Raw genomic sequence first — 15,006 nt, 5'->3', positions numbered from 1 at the left:
ATAGGCGATGTTGGTGGGAAAAATTAACATTTGAAAATATTAAGATAAAATATCACAACTGTGTAGATGCAGGTATCTAAAAAATGGATCTTGAAATTTGTGTTAAAAGATAACGTATTATCACCAAAGCTACAATAGGCCTAGGTCATTTTTCACCATCAACCTTTTTAACCTATGTATCCCCTTATTGAAGGTTGTAAAATATTATAGGCTACCAAAGCGTTGCAACAGTAGATTTATGTTGTAATTTCAAAAAAACGCTTCCTAAGTTGTGTTATAATGTGAGTTTTGCGATCGGAATTGTTAACTTACCCGCATCAACAAAGCTATAATTTGAAAATTTCCTTCACCTAATGCAAGACCTAAGAGCTTCTTTCGCACTTATTTTACGTCATTTATCCAGATTTTTCACGACAGCGTCTTTTCGCGCTATTTCTAACTAGAGCTCCTATCAACGTCGACTTTCAAAGGAGATTAATCCCAGTACAAAGCCTCAGGTCACGTTTAATTGCGTGCGTGGGAACGGTAAAAAATATGGTAAGGTATACCGGCAGTTTTGAAGGAAATAAAATTTTCAGATTAAAGAAACAGCACACGAGTAACTGTGTATAGTAGATATTTAAGTCGTGGAACAAATTGCAGAAACCTCTTGAAAAATTGAGCAGTTTAACAACAAGGTGAACAATGATTGTCACATCTGATGTGTGCGAATTGACGCAAACTTTTGCACAAATTTCTAAAAAATAACGGCAATTTTTTTCTACTTTTCAGTTAACTTTGTAAACAAGATAAGAGTTGCAAGCAACATTTTTTCAAGTCGAAATCCAACAAATTTCGCAGACAACAGTGTAAATTTATGGCAAAGATATGTCGACAGTACAGCTGCTGCATATTCATAAATTACACGTGCACTATAAGCAGACCTTTCGACAAGTACAAGCGTTAAATGATTTAGGTAAAACGTAACAGCAGCAAGTGAAAAGGCAGTAAATTCTAAGAAATTAAACCACCTGTGACAATCCTTTAATCTTCTACGATACACAAATGTTTTTTAAGAAGCTACAATGACGTTTCTATCCAAACAGTGGAGACTGCAAGGTTAAAATTGAAACCGACTTGATCAGAAACGGTGTCCTTGATAAAAACTCCAACAGTAATGTCTTCTTCACATCAAGTGGAATTATTCTAAGTGATCTTTACCGAAATAGATTTCTCGTTATTTTTCTTTGAGAAAAAGTAAAAGGTCATCGAGATCTTGCAGAGTTAAAGTCGAATCATCTCCGGAAGTTTTAGCTTCCTCATTCGAACTGACGGGACGCTGTGCAGTTGATGAGAGCGTCTTCACATCGTGGGGTTTGTCCAGGTCAAAGTCGGACACAAAATCTGCGGCATAGAATGTTGTACCATCTTGATCTGTGGTAGGAGACGGTGATGTGGCTTTTATGGACTCGCTCTGATTTTTGTCGGTGTCCTCTTCAACTTTCGTCGCCTTGTCCGCCTCATCCGGACTTGAAGGAGAATCAAAAGACAAAGGAGAATGAATTATGTATTTGTCGACGTTGATTCTGTTGAGAATAACCGTTGCCTTAGTTGCATAAATGCCTTTATCTTCGGTGTTAGAGGGATCATTATCACACACTCCACTTCCAATTTTTGTGTCTGCTTGAGGACTCCGATCACCAATTAAACTTTCATCGGTTGCGGTAACGTACGACGCATTATCTGAGCTTTCACTCTTGGGGCTGATGATGCTGTTAGTGGGGGATTCAAATATGTCGGTATCCGTCGATGTGACTGTGGTTGGACTTGGATCAGAATTAAGATTTTCAGAAATATTTGCGTCATCAGGAAGAAATTTTCCATCCGACAAGTGAGTACAATCTATCTTGGCAGTATCTGGTTGTTTTGTAAAAGCTGAAGCAAAACATTCAGCGGTAACGTCGAGGGGTTCAGCTGATGTTTTATCTTCATCTTGTTTTGCACATATTGCGGTAGTGGACGGTAAAGCCGCGGTTTCGTTTGCTTTAGGGTCAAAGTTTTCTTGAGCTCCCTGGCTTTCAACATGGACTGAAGTTGAAGGTGTGATAAAAGAATCTACAGCAAACTCTGGAGCTTTTGTTTCGATAACATCGTCCCTAACACTTTGTGCATGCTGGCTTTCATTAATCGCATCAGACTTTTTGTTTGCTATGGCATCGTTGTTTTTTTGAACTTCCTGTCTTCTCTCATGGGCTGGAGCTGAGTGTGCGATTACAGAATCAATTGTAAAATCAGGCGCTTTTGTTTCAATACTGTTATCAACAGCACTCTGTGCCTGCTGGCTTTCATCACCTGTTTTGCCGTTCTTCGATTCCACTTTCTCGCTGGAATCACAACATGATTTAGCAAGTGCTTCTGACATAGTTTCAGATGTTGTCATTTTTAAGTTTGGTTCAAAACAAACAGATTTGATGCTTGGACTGATCTGACCGGTTTCTAAACTGACAACAAATGGTTTCAATGCAGTTTCGTTATCACCTTCAGTAAGCGGTGTTGTCGTAAATGTATCATCCATGTCAATGATTTCAATGTCAGTTCTGTCTGACGAGGATGAATTAACTTTGCTGGTGCTCCGTGTTGTAATATTTTCACCGGTGGTCTTCTCATTCTTACTATTTCTAGTATCGTTGCCCAATCCTAGCTCTGGAGGAGCTGGAGTCAGCACATGCTTTTTTGTGCTCTTATCAGCCAACTCAACCTCCACAAGAACAACATCATTATGAGGATCTGTTACTTTTGTGTCTGCATTGTTTGCAGACAAGGAAGTGCATTCTTGCACTTTAATGTTCTCCTCCGCTTCAGAACAATCACTAATTATAACATCACAATTACTTCTATCTTGGCTAGTGGCAGCCACGTCTTTTGAAGAACCTTTTACCTTATCCGTAACAAGTGCTTTTTTGTCACTGTTTGACAAGGTCATGCTGCCTTTACCAATCGGGCTAAAGTCTGGATTTATCGAAGTCCCGTGAAGGTTTATCATCGTTTTCAGTGTTTTAACAGTGGCATCGGTTCGCGGAGAGATGCTCTTTACTGGACGTGGGCCGACCACGTTTGCGGCGGACGTGAGTCTCTCGGGTGGTGTCTGGGTTTCAGGAGGTGCAAAAACCACTGGTAGTTTTGAGGAAAATTCAGGGACGTTTTTGCTTACTGAGCAAGACAACTCCTCACTTCGACTGCTTTTCTTAGGTCTATTTGAAACGGAATTATTCGATATCACTGCAGTAACCATCACATCATCATCTTCATCGTCAAGTACAATAACTTCATCAATTTTTTCGCCTTTATCCTGCTGTTTGTTCTCCCTTAGCGTGACTGAGATAATAAGAAAACATCAAATGTATTCAAGGAATGTTAACGATTGTGACTGTAGTTAAAACTAGCGGTAAATCTTAAAGACTGAGAAAAAATACCTGTTACATTCATAATAGTTATTCATGGTTAGATTATAGTGATATTAATAATATGCGATAATAATGCTTGACAAAGTTTTAAAAATAAAGCTGACTTACGTGTGCGCTGATAACTTTCCACAAACACACTATGCATGCTCTTGTAATAACTGCATAGTCGCACAACATAGCATGTGTTCGATTTCAATCCAATCAAACGAACTGATGTCTGTGCTGGTGGAAGAGTTTGTGAAGTTGGCAGACCAGCACCTACATGAATAATTTTATTAAATATCATCAGCTATCCCAAATAATCATTTGTAGTGCTCACATGTGCTATGAGCCACTTTTAATACAGTACTGTGAGTCTAAATAAGTAGATTGTACCTTGAAATATGAGCTTGTACTCCGTGACGCTGCAATCAGTGGGTGGGGTCCACGACACGACAAAACTACTCTTTGTAACTTCGGAAAACTTTATTTTTTTTGGTGGCAATGGCATTTCTGCAATCAAAATGTAAGGCCATGAAACAAAGCATAATTAGAGCATTTGAAACAAACAAAAACACTAACATTAATTACTTCATCACCGACTAACCTAGCGTTTGCGTAGGAGATACTGGCAAAGGAGTTGGCCTTAAAACGAGGTTTCCGCGATTGTTCTGGGCAAAAATTACATTTGACCCAAAATCTTGCTGCTTTCCCGAGGACCGAGGAACCAAGGAAAAAGCAGAGTTGGTCGCGCTTAGTTTTTTTATAGGGGAGGACGCAGCACCCAGCTTTTGCAAAATCAAAGCGTTACTCGGTTTCAGCGTCAGAAGCTTTTCACTGTTGGCTGACACTTTCTTCTGCTTTGCATTTCTGGATGGAAACTTTACTACAAATTTTTTCTTAGGCGAAGTTTCCTTCGTATTCTTCTTAAGCTGCTGATTCATGACGTTGGGTGAGAAGAGGTAAGGATTGATCATGGACGGAAGAGTGCTCCTTGATTGAGTGCGTCTGCTCTTCTTGCTAGCAGGCTCTTGTTCAGTTTGGTTTGGTTTTGCTCGCTTTACTGCTGTTTTTTCCATCTTTCCAGGTGACCATACTTTCCTCCTGGTAACTGACGTCTGCTGATCTTGAGTCGTTTTCAAAGCAACTGAAGTTAAAGACTTAGAATCTGCAAAAAGAGTTAACAATCAAAAATCAGTGGGTCTTGCTTGGCATTAATTAATTAACATGTTTAATTGCATGGTTTAAAAATGGACAATAATCCTGTTTCTGAAAAAACATAATCGACAGGATGTTTTAAAAAAACAGCGCAAATAGAAGTTCCTTAATCATAAAACACAGAAACCTGAGTTGTAAAAACTCGAGTCAATGACTTGCATCGTGTTTTTAGGTGACCTGACTCGAATTTTATTAGCAAGTCTTCAAAGATTCTCAACACTTTTTCAGAAATTCAACTTGACCAAGTCACAGTCTGGTATCACAATTAATCAAATTTGTTGATGCAGATGAATTCTGTTTTAACTATTCATAATATTGCCAAAGCACTCCTCTTAAAATCGAGAATAATTTGACCCGACGTTTATATGTTGGGAGCTTTAAATTGTAACTTAGTTAGAGGATTCAAACGATCCTAGTTTTAATTATTGTGCAAAAGAAATGACTTGATTCGACTAAAATCGGTATCATAATTGACTCAGTTTAAGTTGCTATGCCTAAATTACTTGACTCTGATTCAAGTCTGGTTAGCTTGTTACAACTATGACAAGATCACGAAACAATACTTAAAAGAAAAGTAAAAAACTCAATACTAAAATTCACAGCATTAAAAAAGATAAACCCAGAAAAATACACTTTGAATTGATGAATAGAACAACATTCAGAGTTATTTTTATGACATGATATTACAAGATCTCAGCCCATACTTGGAGAATTACTCTCTTCTTGGTTTGGAGATAATTTCTGTGGTTTCAGTTGCTTCCTTCGCTGCTTGCCAGAGATATCCCCGGTTACATCATTGCTGCAACAAAGCAACTGTCCGTGAAATGCTGCTTCAATATCTTATGATATGTGTAATGTGTATATTCTGCGTCAGTATCGATGCTTTGATTGCAGCATGTAATCGATAAATTCTAGCATCAAACGGAACGTATATAATAAATAAAAGTATTTAAGTGTTTCCTCTAATGGAATGAAAAGTTTTCAATGATTGGATTTCCTTAAATACAAACCTTGGTGTGAGTGGTCGTACATTTGTTGTGGCATTTTGCAAAAGCAAATCGATATCAGCCATTGTCCTTTTTCGAGTTGCTGGCTTCTGAACACCAGTTGGCGAAACTAAATTTAATGCGGAAAATATCGACTTCCTTGCACTTCTAGGAGTCATTGTATTAACGATAACTTTTCCTGTTTTAGGGCTTGGCGGCTCTGTTTTCACAATTGCAGGCTTGTTTGCTTTAGAAGTTGGTTGCCCAGGTGAAGAAAAACTGAATAAAAAGTGGAAACAAATTTAATTTGTAAACTGTGTAAACCAGTTTCAATTAATAGTAGCTGCTTCAATTCAAGAATTAGCTACATTATGTAGCCACAAAAATGAAAATGATACGGAAGAGACTAGTCCTAACAAAAGTGGAACTTTAAAGACAAGCAAACACCATAAAAAGTCTCAGTCTCATACCAGTAGGTGGATCATAACTCAACAAACTAGGATCTGTTTACACAAAATTTACTGCCACATAAAAACAACATTAATGCCATTATAGGTAAGAAACAAGCTGCTACAAGACCATAATAGGTTGCTTCTTTATTGGTCTTTATTGGTAAGTAAAAAAATGAGAGTAGAAAATGAGTCAAAACTTGATAGAGTAGTGGACTAATAGCAAGTGGCCTAAGACAGTTTCCCAGCTTTTTACAATAGCTTTAAAATTTAGTAATTTGGAAGTACATCTGGTAATTTCAATATCATGAATGAAAGAAAATCATACTATAATAATACAAGAGGTTTTTCAATTCATTTACCGAGACTGATTGAAACAAAAGAAAAAGGTTTGGAACAGAATGATCTACAAATATCTAACGGAAGTAACAGCAGGAAGCAAAGTGTTGCTGTAGAAGCAAATGATACAACTGTGAAGTTTGACGGCAAACGATACTACGGCCCGCCAATGCAGCTGCCGCCTATTTACATGACTGCTGGATTCAAACATCACAACATAAATACAGAAGTTGCACTTGTGGGGATTGATTAATAAATTTATCGGTGTAATCTTGAAATAATAAGCATGTGCAGCTTTTAATTGCTTGTTACTATTTCCTTAGATTAATCATACATCTTGTTGAAAGTATTATAAAATAATGTTTAAACATCCTTCATTTGTATTTTATGCTCTTAACAGTCGAATAACTTTTAAAGAATCGTTCCCGCACTAAAATCATCTAATTGCTTAAGTGCTATTTCATTGAAGATGTGTTCCGTTTGAATTCATGTTAAGTTTATGTATTTAAGATTAATTGCTTAATGTATGTTATACAAGTAACTATACGATAGAACGCCTATTCAAATCTTGCAAAACTTGAAAAACAGCACAATAGCACATGCTTTAAAAAGTTAAGAGCTAGGTAGAATGTAAAATCGAAGAAAAAAATTTACCTCAGTTTTCTTGTTATTCTGTCAGGAGCTGATGATGTCTCTGCAGTGGGAACCTATGAAACATAATCACAGTCAATCAATTAATGGTTTTATGTTTTTGTGAAGTGGTTTCGAGATTTACTCATTATTTTATGAAATAAATTTGTGACATGCATGTGAAGACAATATTTTTAAACCACACTTAGTTACACTATAATACATAAAACACAGCAGCATATTCAATGACAAATCTTTACAAAGTTTTCCTTTCACTGATTACCAGAATAAAGTAGACAGATAAAAAAAGTAACCGTGGATGGGCCAAAAAATCTGACCCCAAAAATGTTGTTCTAGTTGACTTTCAGCCTAGTTTTTTGCCTACGAGATATTATTATATGGAATTTGTATTTTAATATATTTGAATGTACATATTGCTAAAATATTACCTTACTTGCGTTGCACTTTTTGTTGGAAAAACACTCTACACTGAACTGATTTGACCTACTTGATACATACAAAACATTCCCTTGCAAAGCAGATTAAGATGCAAAATTATAACTTATATAATTATCAACTTTTTCATACATTTAAATATCTGTTTTGGTTAAACTCATGAACTCGTTTACATAAAATTAGTTCGCTACGAAATATACTTCCTCGGCAGCGATGAGGTTTATCTTATCCAACAGAGATTCTTTTGTTTGTTTGAGTGGAAATTAAGAACTGTCACTTTGCAGAGTTCACGGAATCAGACAACAGCAATTTCACATGCACAAAAAATTGTAACTCTGCTATTACACTGTCATTAAAAGCAAAGTCAGACAGATATATCAAAACCGGGATTTGGGTATCCTTTTATTGTGACACCACATGTGTGCATAAAAAAACTAACACGTTTACGCATCTGCTGGATGGATCCCGGTAAGTGGTAGACAACATGCCAAAATTTTTTTAACATGCATAGCAGCCATAATAGTGGGCTATCTCAATAAGGGGATACCCTACATTGGCCACATGTCTTGTGCACACCGCAATGAACAGGTGATAAATTTCATTTCAAAAAAACTACCAGGATATAAGACTTTGTGAAAAAACATCTGGATTCAGCTGGACACTACTTTTGCTTAGCTGGCCCATCTCAGATGATTACAAGCTCAAGATGAAAAACATGAATTTTTGACAAACAAATTCAACAAACCTCCGGTGATATGGCATTCCTGGTTGTCAACGAAGCAGATGATGCTGCAGTGACAACGTTCGGCTTCAAATGCATGCTGCAATTTAAAGAAGATAAGTTTATATATAGTATGTATGTATATAGTATGTAAGTGCATTTACACCGTGGTAAGATCACAATTTAGCAAGTTTTTAGCGAAGTATAAACAATATGTTTATTACTCACTCACTATTACTCATTAATAGCAGGAACTTCACACTATTCGATACTACTTCGAAGTTTGGTTTAATTAAATATCATCGGGACACAAAAGTATGATTGAGTTTAGCTACAACTTTCAGACTCACTTTAAAATATGATGTCTTACAGCTTGATAGCACCGACTTGTGTAGCTGCAGGTTTGGAAACGACACTTATATTCTTTCTGATAATGTCTATCATAATTTAATGCTATGTTTCCCAAATTCTCTTTGCATTCCATGCAATACGTGGCACTGCATTTTCTACCATCTGCTGCTAACCTGGTATTAAAACATTATCAATTTAAAAGTCATTTCATGTGTAATGTAAACTGCTAATATATAAACATAATCACATATCCTCTGCGTACTACTTGGTCCAACTTTTAAGACTATCAGATCCTTAAATTTAAAAGAATGTGAAAATTAAAAGCCGCAGAATAACTGATGATAATAATCGATCAATTACTATAACAATTAAACCCCACAGGTATATGATGTAACAAAAATTACATACTTGACATACACCTTAGCTTCACGAACAAAAGCCCGATACTCCATTGGCAGAAGCTCGTCATATCTATTGCTCAACTGCCAGCCATTGTTTACATATTTTGGAGCTTGAAATGAACAAGAGAAGGATATTGAATAACCATAAGTGAGGTCATCATGAGGTAACTGAAGGGTTAAGCATAACATCCAGGTCTAACAATCCAAAACACTTACCAGATGAAGACCGGATCGCATTAGGAATTGCAAGGGGTCGAGATATATTCTTTTTGGTCGTTGAAAGTGGATGGTGGGAGACTTTGACGTGAATCTGAAGAAGATTTTGAATCTCTTTTAAAATAACCTCCGAACGACAATGAGCCGTAATCATAAAACAGAGTTCAAACAAAAACTTTTCAGGTGTATTTCTAAAACCACCAGCTACAGCAACACTGCACAACTCACAGAATATTCAGCAATATTTTTAGGCAATTTTCTTTTATCCGTTGCATTCATCACAGATTTATGATCAGACCGCACGTGAGCCTGTTTGTCAAAAGCAGTGAAGAACTGAAGGCGACAGCTTGCGCAGCGAACCGATTTTTTCTGGTGATGTTAGATAATGGTAAAAATACTTTCAAAACAAAATAACTGAAAACTATTAAAGCTTTTTGAAATGGTCACCATGTGCTGTATGACATGCGCAAGGTAGGAATTTGTAGTGTGATGAATTGCAAGACAAAAAGGACAAAGCAAACAACTGGTATTTTCATGACACTCTCTAGAAAAAAATAAATATGAAGTGAGTGCGTAATTACTTAATATGCTAATTATACTATTTAGTCAACAGACTACAAATACATTTCTAGAAGTCAGCAAGTTAAGAGCTTCCTGAAACAAAGCTTAAGTTAAATCTCGCATTTTACCTAAAATGCTTGGTGATGTCCAAATAAAAAGAAGAGCGATATGAACATAGTTTACAAATATACGGCATTTCGTTATATTTGTGTTTGTCCTTCATGTGGGACAAGAACATTTCCTCATCACCGTAGTTAACTTCACATAATCGACAAGTAGCTAAAAAAATGTGATGTTATACAAACAAAAAAAACAGCTTCAAAATTACTTAATGACATAGTTCTGAAGCACCATAAGGAGAAAGTAGAAAACTATACACTATTAAAACAGAATTCTAAAAAACTTAATCAATTTTGAAATGAGCTATAAAATAAATAGCATATTTAGGGACATAAACTTGTACAACTCCAGATGTTACGTTAAATTTCAGTCACTCTAAACAACAGGAATGCTATGTAAATCACTAAAATTTACACAGCATACACATATATTTTTGTTTTCAGTCTATTTTATCTTTTTTAGGTTGTTTTGATTGTAAATTCTAAGTACTCCATTTGTCCAGGGCATAAGTACTGTGTACGGCACAATTTAGTAAAATCCATGCACTTTTCAGTATGTTGTTTTTCTTAGTCTCTTAAAAGGTTAAAAAGAAAAAACAGACAGCGGAAAAATATACAACTGGTAGAAAACGTACTTGCTGCGGGAACAGTTGAATGCACAGTCTCTAAGTGACACTGCAAGTGAAAGGGTGAATCATAATGCCGATAGCAGTGATTGCAGATATTAAAATCATTGATGTTATCGTTTTCTTTCCACTGATTTTCGATTTTATGTCGTACGTGACTCATAAATCTATTTCGTTGACAAAAAAGGTAAGTATAGAAACTATAAAGACAATACAGTGTATATAAATATTATATATACATAGTAGGCCTATAAATTATATATATATTTCTTATACATCATGTTTAAGATAAAAATATTTATGTATTAGCTAATTTCAACTCTAACTAAAAATTAATAAAGTGAGGTTATTTAAAAAAACATATAAACGTCAATAGTCAAATAGTATTCAAAAACCTTAAATTGTTCCTGAGGACTTTTCCACAGCTGTAACAGGAAAATTTTCTTTTTACTATTCCCTTCTTGTATCTAAATCAAGTATAAAACCAAAAACTTCAATATAAGAAAAATCAAAATTGGCAGTAATTAAACTAGAGTAACTCAAAGATACAATAATATCATTACAAGTGCTTTTATTGGAAAAGCTAAACAATAAAAACTGAGCAGTATGAATGGCAACACATTCATAAAAAAAGTGTCAACATTCGATATACGTATGGAATTGTATGATAATTTTTATCCTCGGACTGAAGAAATTCTTTGCAAGACTTAAACCGGGTGATGATTCCTTATCGCTCGAGACTCGATTACAGAGCTTGTCTTGATGCAAGTTACCATACATTTTTTATTTGTTTTTTTGTTAATTTATTTATATCTTGTTTTCCGAATTTAGAACTGTTCATCAGGTCCGTTGAACAAGAGCAAGCTTCGTTAATAAATTGCCAAAGGGCATTACAGCAGTGATGTCACTGGGTATCAAACACATAACTTTGTTCCGCATTATCGCCAACCCAGCGCTCCTATCACTTGGCTACCAAGCCGACAATTTCACCCAAAGTCATTAAATAGCATTGATACAGTTTATGAGGTACTGGTACATAATTTAAGAAAAAGACTTAATCAGAAAAAAGTTTAATTTGACTAAAAATTAGATTTTGACTCTTATGGCCCAAATAAGTTAATTAAATTTTTTATTTTTGTCTTCCTGTACGCACTTTTTTGTTCCATTCCTGAATCCATAGAAGTAATCCTTCACTGTGAGGTTAAGTCTTTTATGTTTTGCATTCTTGCAGTTTTCATCTTTTCCTTTATAGACAATGCAAAAAGGTTTTGATCCTCCACTGCAACTCCCTGGAGAAAAAAGAAATTTAATAACACATCACCTGCTACGCCCGTCACTTAAAATAACCAACATAAAAATACTGTAGCTTTTTGTCTAGTTTAACATGTCTATAGCAGGGGCGGGCCGGATCCGGCCCGCGATGGGATTTTGAGTGGCCCGCAGACAGTTTCCGGTGATATGATAATGTGGCCTGCGGCCAAATTCTGCCGCAATCCCTGTATTGCGTTACTGAATAAGTCCAAGTTTGCCAACCTGAGAAAAATAGCCATGAATCTACTTGTTCTGTTCGGGTCTACATACATTTGTGAGCAAACATTTTCGACCATGAACATTAATAAGACAAAGCTGCATTCCAAACTATTCATGAATCCGGCCCGCCAAGTACTTCATTTTCTCATATCAGGCCCGCCGACCGAAGAAGTTGCCCGCCCCTGCTCTATAGTGTATTACACAGACTACTTTCTTTCCTTCCTGTATATCTGCAACCAGCAACTTTGCACGAAAATTGTAAGAATTGGATGTTTGCTGATTAATACATTTTCGAGTTCAAAATTTGCACGTATTTGCATTCAAAAACAAGAAATTTGTTTCAGTAATCCCTACTGGAACGTATGGCAACTTTCGATGAGAAATTGTGCATCCAAAGATGCAAATTTTGGTGTGCACTGAAGCCTTAAATCTTTGTCTATGTATTGTAAATTGGCACTCAAACAACCATTTTTTATTTATTTACCATAAATTGGCGAAAAGATAAAAACTTTAACGTGCATGTTGATGAATCTCGTGCGTTCAGGTGCCACATTTTCACTATGGTCAGTGAATAAATCATAGGAAGAGACTATTTAATCATAAGTAGGCCATGCAGGGCGTTCTTAAAGATAGGCGGTTAGCTTAGGAGAATGGGCGTAGAAAAATTTCATTTACGTTCTTTGCATACATCTTTACCATACCTTTCACATGAGCGTTGAATGTGTCGAATTTATGAAACACTTCACTGCATGTGGGACACGTGTAAGGACCTCTGTCTTCGAGAATGGAATCCATTGAACGCTATAGGAGCATAACCTAATATTTGACTGACTTGAAGTACGGTACGGTATACGAGTGTTATAGCCTTTTTTGGGAAAACGATTGTAATTTGTAACCCAAGCAGTCCTGTCACCTGTAACACTAGCAGCTTGCCGCCATGAGCGCCTATGTGGTTCAGTTTTCCGTTTTGCCTTCACCTACTCCTAGTAGAATACCGGGATTTTCATGAAAATCCTATAACTATATGTTATTATGTCGTTTACTAACAGGGTATTTGTCGGCTCGGTAACTGAGGGTGATTTGAGTGTTGGCCTCGCACTAAACGCAGTTCGTGTAGTGTTCCGTTGTTGGTACACAGTGGCGCTATAGGCCTATCATTGTAACATATTCTCTATATAGCAATATAGATATTAAGACTACGGTATATATAGTTATAGTATATAGACTATGGTTGTAATACCCTTAGGCAAAGCATGAACGACACTTGCTCCTGTTCAGTGGACCTGGTGGACAGTTATAACTTTTGTCAATACTACACAAAACTAAAAAAAATAAATAAAAAACGTGTGACGAATGACGATCGGATCTTGCACAAATGCTAGCTCGGTAACCGGGGCTCCAGCAATGAGGTATCATAAACAACAATAAATTGGATTGTGGTTCTACAAACTTTGTTTGAATGCAACCAAACAAAATCAACCGGTAACTTCGAAGTTATTCTTAAACGATTGTATGGATTTTGTATGGAAAAATATGATCAATCAGTCATCTAATAAATACTTCTTTGGACAATGCTTACAGCTTGAGTGGTTCTTTACTCTGAAGAGACCCTTTTGACTTATGAAGGTACCTTTACTTAATTTACCTGTTGAATTATCTGACTCTATTGTTGCGTGCGGTTAGAATGCTCTAACCTTTTGTCGACCGAAAGGTTTTAATATTACAACAGAATTAGTTTTCATTACAGGTGGTGTACACTTTCTCAATAATACGAATAAGCAAGAACAAAATTAATAGTACTGTTTATAAGATGTCTATTGAGTTCCAATCAACATGTCTTATCTGTTGATTTCGGTGATTCACTCGGCTAACTCTGCTCGCTGGTAGAAGTGCGAGCTTATATATCGTGAAAGCGATGGGAGTTAAAATGTTCGACATGAAAATCGCAGCGAGTCGTAGCAGATACAGCAAGCAAAACAATGTTTAGACAATGGGAGTTATATATAGCTGAAACTGACACATTGAGACATGGATGAATTTATTCAGTGTTAAGCTTAAGAAGCGGGCATTTCCGATAAAGACTTTTTATCACAATAGTTGCTGAAAAACAACCTGGGAACCTACTAAAAGGAGTGTTAACACGAAGTTATTCCGAGCAAGTTTCCAAATATCAATCGACAGTTGAAGTGTTTATTAAAAAACAAGTTCATGAACTTCAATCAATAACTAGAGAACTTTTGCGGGAAATGATGTAATGGTATTAAAAAATACCACCCAGGCCGCTGCAACTTTGAGTCGAATCAAATAAGAGTTAGGTACACGACAAATCCACTTACTCAAAAATACTCGAATCGTCCATTAATTTCTCAATACTTGGGTTTGCTTGATTGTTTTTTGGTACTGTACTTAAATTTAGGCTTACCATATTTTTGTGATTGAAAACCGGGACACTTCAGAACAACGAGCCCTATCAGATAAATGTGGTTCATATTTTACTAGAAGTAGGCATATGAGACTATTTTGGATTCCTATCGTCAGGGACAACTGAAGTAGTAAGACACCAAGAAAAGCTAAAATAATGGATTTTACTAGGAAACAAAACAATGTTCAAGCATTTGTAAATTTAGATAATCGTCCAATCATACTTTTCTGTAGACAATAGGCTACTTTCTTCCAGAAGTCTATATTCGACTTCATTTTCTCATAAAAATCACAGCAGGAAAAGTCAGTTTTAATTTTGCAGGTGATAAGGGCTTTCACATTCAAATGGTTTTTGCAGAAGGAAATGCAAACAAGTACCGGTACCGTATACGAAATAAGTTCTTTCAATAACGTAACTGCAAAAAGATCATCTCCTCCTCCTAGCCTAGGCTACTATTACTGAACAAGCGAATGCGCTAACAATCAACTCACTACTGGATTAATTACCAGCTGCAATGACGTAACGAATACTTTCACATTTAATACAATGAAACAAGAAC

The 15,006-nt window shown here is 36.1% G+C and overlaps 1 protein-coding gene across 1 annotated transcript; it reads right to left on the bottom strand.

The window, feature by feature from the left end:
• Positions 1-486: 486 nt before the first annotated feature.
• LOC143459639 (uncharacterized) lies at positions 487-13,329 on the bottom strand. Its single transcript, XM_076956856.1, has 19 exons — positions 12,939-13,329; positions 12,727-12,826; positions 11,649-11,784; positions 10,891-10,962; positions 10,505-10,662; positions 9,879-10,029; positions 9,637-9,733; positions 9,418-9,558; positions 9,190-9,283; positions 8,981-9,083; positions 8,572-8,745; positions 8,246-8,321; positions 7,069-7,121; positions 5,651-5,905; positions 5,345-5,439; positions 4,030-4,590; positions 3,819-3,935; positions 3,552-3,701; positions 487-3,354 (listed from the first exon to the last, which is right to left on the bottom strand). Exons 2-19 carry the CDS (start codon positions 12,818-12,820, stop codon positions 1,217-1,219), a joined length of 4,665 nt encoding a protein of 1,554 aa, XP_076812971.1. The 5' UTR covers positions 12,821-12,826; positions 12,939-13,329; the 3' UTR covers positions 487-1,216.
• Positions 13,330-15,006: the final 1,677 nt, after the last annotated feature.

Source organism: Clavelina lepadiformis, chromosome 5 (assembly GCF_947623445.1).
Source record: "Clavelina lepadiformis chromosome 5, kaClaLepa1.1, whole genome shotgun sequence".
Classification (NCBI taxonomy): Eukaryota; Metazoa; Chordata; class Ascidiacea; order Aplousobranchia; family Clavelinidae; genus Clavelina; species Clavelina lepadiformis.
Note: the sequence above shows the minus strand (reverse complement) of the source record. Positions and strands in the feature narration are given on the sequence as shown.